The following is a 2,685-nucleotide window of genomic DNA, read 5'->3' as shown; positions in this document are numbered from 1 at the left end:
ATTCCATTTATTCATGTATTGTTGTGAAAGTCCCTACTTACTCGTGGTGTCTCTGCTCCTCTTTTGAGATATGATTTCATATGTATCCTTAGTCTATGACCAATGAGGTTTATAATATTATATCTATATCTTAGAAGAATCTATATTCTTTGTGTCAACATAATTTATTATTCATGGAACTATTTTTGAAATTACAAAACAAAACTATTATAAAAGGATTTTAATAAAATTATCCTACGTGGGTGTAATATAGTTTGTCTTGTACATATAATGGTGGATTTCATTACGTATGAGCTTACGTATTCATAATACTAATGTTTATGTTAGATAAAAAATAATGAACTGTACCAATAACAGAAAAAAAATTATGGATGTATATCAAAAAGAAGAAGAGAATATTTATAATTGAACTATGGATGTATCAAAAAGAAGGTCACGAGCTTTCTCGGTAGCCTCCGCTTTCTCGGGAGACTGCCGACGCCTACGTTGAACTATTGCCTTCGCGGCTGGATCAATGGAGAGATGGTGGCAGGCGACCTCAGGGTCGAGTCCGGGTATTTCAGCTGCTCTCCAAGCGAACAAGTCGGCGTTGGCTCAAAGGCAGGCCATGAGCTTCTTCCTCGGTAGGTCTGGGATATCCTTGCCGATCTTCACCGCTTTTTCGGGGTTGTCGCCCAGCGGGACGAGCTCGAAGTCCCCATCTAGGATAGGTCGGACGGGGTGATCTGTCTTCGGTCGCGTCTCTTCGCCATTCTTTAGTTCATCTTATGTGAAGCGAGCGTCGAGGTCGACCGAGCTGACATTGGTCGGTTGATGTTGATCTTCCCGAGGAGGCTTGTCTTCGGCCCTTGGTTTCTTGTTGGAGTTGGAGGGGGGGCGATTAGCTGCAAGCCTTTCATCGATGCGTCGAATATCCTTCTGGCTGCTTCGATGTCAGCGTTGATGGTGGCTACTCGTCCCCTCTTCATGTAGAACTTCATCTTTAGGTGCACGGTCGATGGGATGGCCGTAAGCTCGGCTAGAGTAGGGCGTTCGATGATGCAGTTGTAGAGGGTCTTGCAGTCGATCACCAGAAATCTTGTCTTGACCTGTCTGGAAGCTTCTCCTTCCCCGAACGTGACGATCAGTTCGACGTATCCCCAGGGTTTGGTGGTCGTTCTGTTGAAGCCTTAGAGGTCGGAACCCACATATGGAGTGAGGTGCGAGTCGTCCAGCTTGAGGATTTGAAAAAGGTGGGAATACATGATGTCGACCGAGCTTCCCTCGTCGATAAGGATTCAGCGGACGTTAAAATTTTCCATCCTTGCTCGGACGAGCAGGGGGATTGTGGCGTTCGGAGCTCCGCCGGGCAGTTCTTCCAGATAGAAGGTGATTGGGTTTGATTTCCCTTTAAATTTCTGCAGGGTAGGGCCGAGGTCCGAATTGGCGCTGATCAATTCATCGAACTTCCTCTTCACCGAGCTGAAAGTGAGGGAACCGGGGTCCCCGCCATTAGATATGACCATCGCGGTCGGGAACCCTTAACAGGTGCTGAGGGCGGAGGTTACTCCAACCGAGGGTATGAAGTCCTCTGGTCGGGTGACGGACAGAGCTGCTTGTAATGGCCTACCATCTGGTGAGTTTCCCTCGTCAGAGTTCCGTGGGTCTTCTCTCCGAGGAGGTTCTCCTTTCTTTGTGTACTTTGAAAGGCGACCCTCCTTGATCAGAGTCTCGATGGAATCTTTGAGATGTATGCATTCGTCAGTCAGGTGCCCGTGGCTTTTGTGATACTTGCAGTATTTAGACTTGTCGGTCCCTGGTCTGGTGGGGTTCGACTTTGGGGGCCTGACATTAGAGTTCTTGAAGTCGTTGTTTTTGCATTCGGCCAGGATTTTCTCGCGTGAAGCGTTTAGGGGAGTATAGTCGCTGAACCGATCGGCTGGCCCTCTGCGCTCTTTCGCGTCGTGGGGCCTGTCCTCTCTCCTTTTCTCATGTCCTCGGTGTAAACCCGAGTGGTCGTGGCTCGAGTTGCGGGCAGCATCACTGCTCCTTGAAGCCTTTATTGCAGCCGCTTCGCCTTCTTCGAAAGCGATGAAGGCTTGAGCTTTACGGAGGAGGGCGTTCATAGTGTGCACCTTCTCGATCTTTATAGCCTTCTTGAAATCGCTTCTGGGGAGGAGTCCTCGCTCTAGGACGTATCTCTTCATGTATTCGGTCGTCTGCACTTGGACGGGTTCTTTGTTGAACCTGTCGAGGTATTCTCGGAGAGGTTCGTTGGTTCCTTGGATCACAGCCTCGAGGTTTGCTTCAGACTTTGGTTGCCGACGAGAAGCTGTGAAATGGCTCAAGAAGAGTTCCTTGAGCTCGGTCCAGGAGTGGATAGAGTTGGGCAGAAGGTTTCTGTACCATGTCATTGCCCCTTTTCTGAGTGTGGTTGGAAAGATGCAGCACTTGATGGATCCTCGGACGACGTGATAATCCATGACGGCTTCGATGCTTTGAATGTGGTCGTCAGGATCAGTGGTTCCGTCCTATAAATCTAGGGTCGGTGGTTTTTCCATCCCTCGTGGAAGACGAGCCCTTCGGATGCTTTCTGACAAGGGGCTGCGGAAGTCTTCCTCGTCACTTGGTCCGGGAGAGGTTGAGTGCCTACTTCGCCGGGGTTTAACCTGCGCTTTTCCTGGATTTTTGCGGTCGTCCCGGGGG

At 49.3% G+C, this 2,685-nt stretch overlaps 1 protein-coding gene across 1 annotated transcript; it reads right to left on the bottom strand.

The window, feature by feature from the left end:
* Window positions 1-1,520: 1,520 nt before the first annotated feature.
* On the bottom strand, window positions 1,521-2,462 carry LOC131597555 (uncharacterized). The gene has a single exon (XM_058870249.1). The coding sequence runs from the start codon at window positions 2,460-2,462 to the stop codon at window positions 1,521-1,523; it is 942 nt and encodes a 313-aa protein (XP_058726232.1).
* Window positions 2,463-2,685: the final 223 nt, after the last annotated feature.

Source organism: Vicia villosa, linkage group LG1, assembly GCF_029867415.1.
Source record: "Vicia villosa cultivar HV-30 ecotype Madison, WI linkage group LG1, Vvil1.0, whole genome shotgun sequence".
Classification (NCBI taxonomy): Eukaryota; Viridiplantae; Streptophyta; class Magnoliopsida; order Fabales; family Fabaceae; genus Vicia; species Vicia villosa.
The sequence above is the reverse complement of the archived record's forward strand: the minus strand, read 5'-3'. Positions and strand labels throughout refer to the sequence as shown.

What these genes read in the sequence shown, in the direction of transcription:
- LOC131597555 (XM_058870249.1), bottom strand. Translation starts at nt 2,462, where the DNA reads ATGGATTATCACGTCGTCCGAGGATCCATCAAGTGCTGCATCTTTCCA.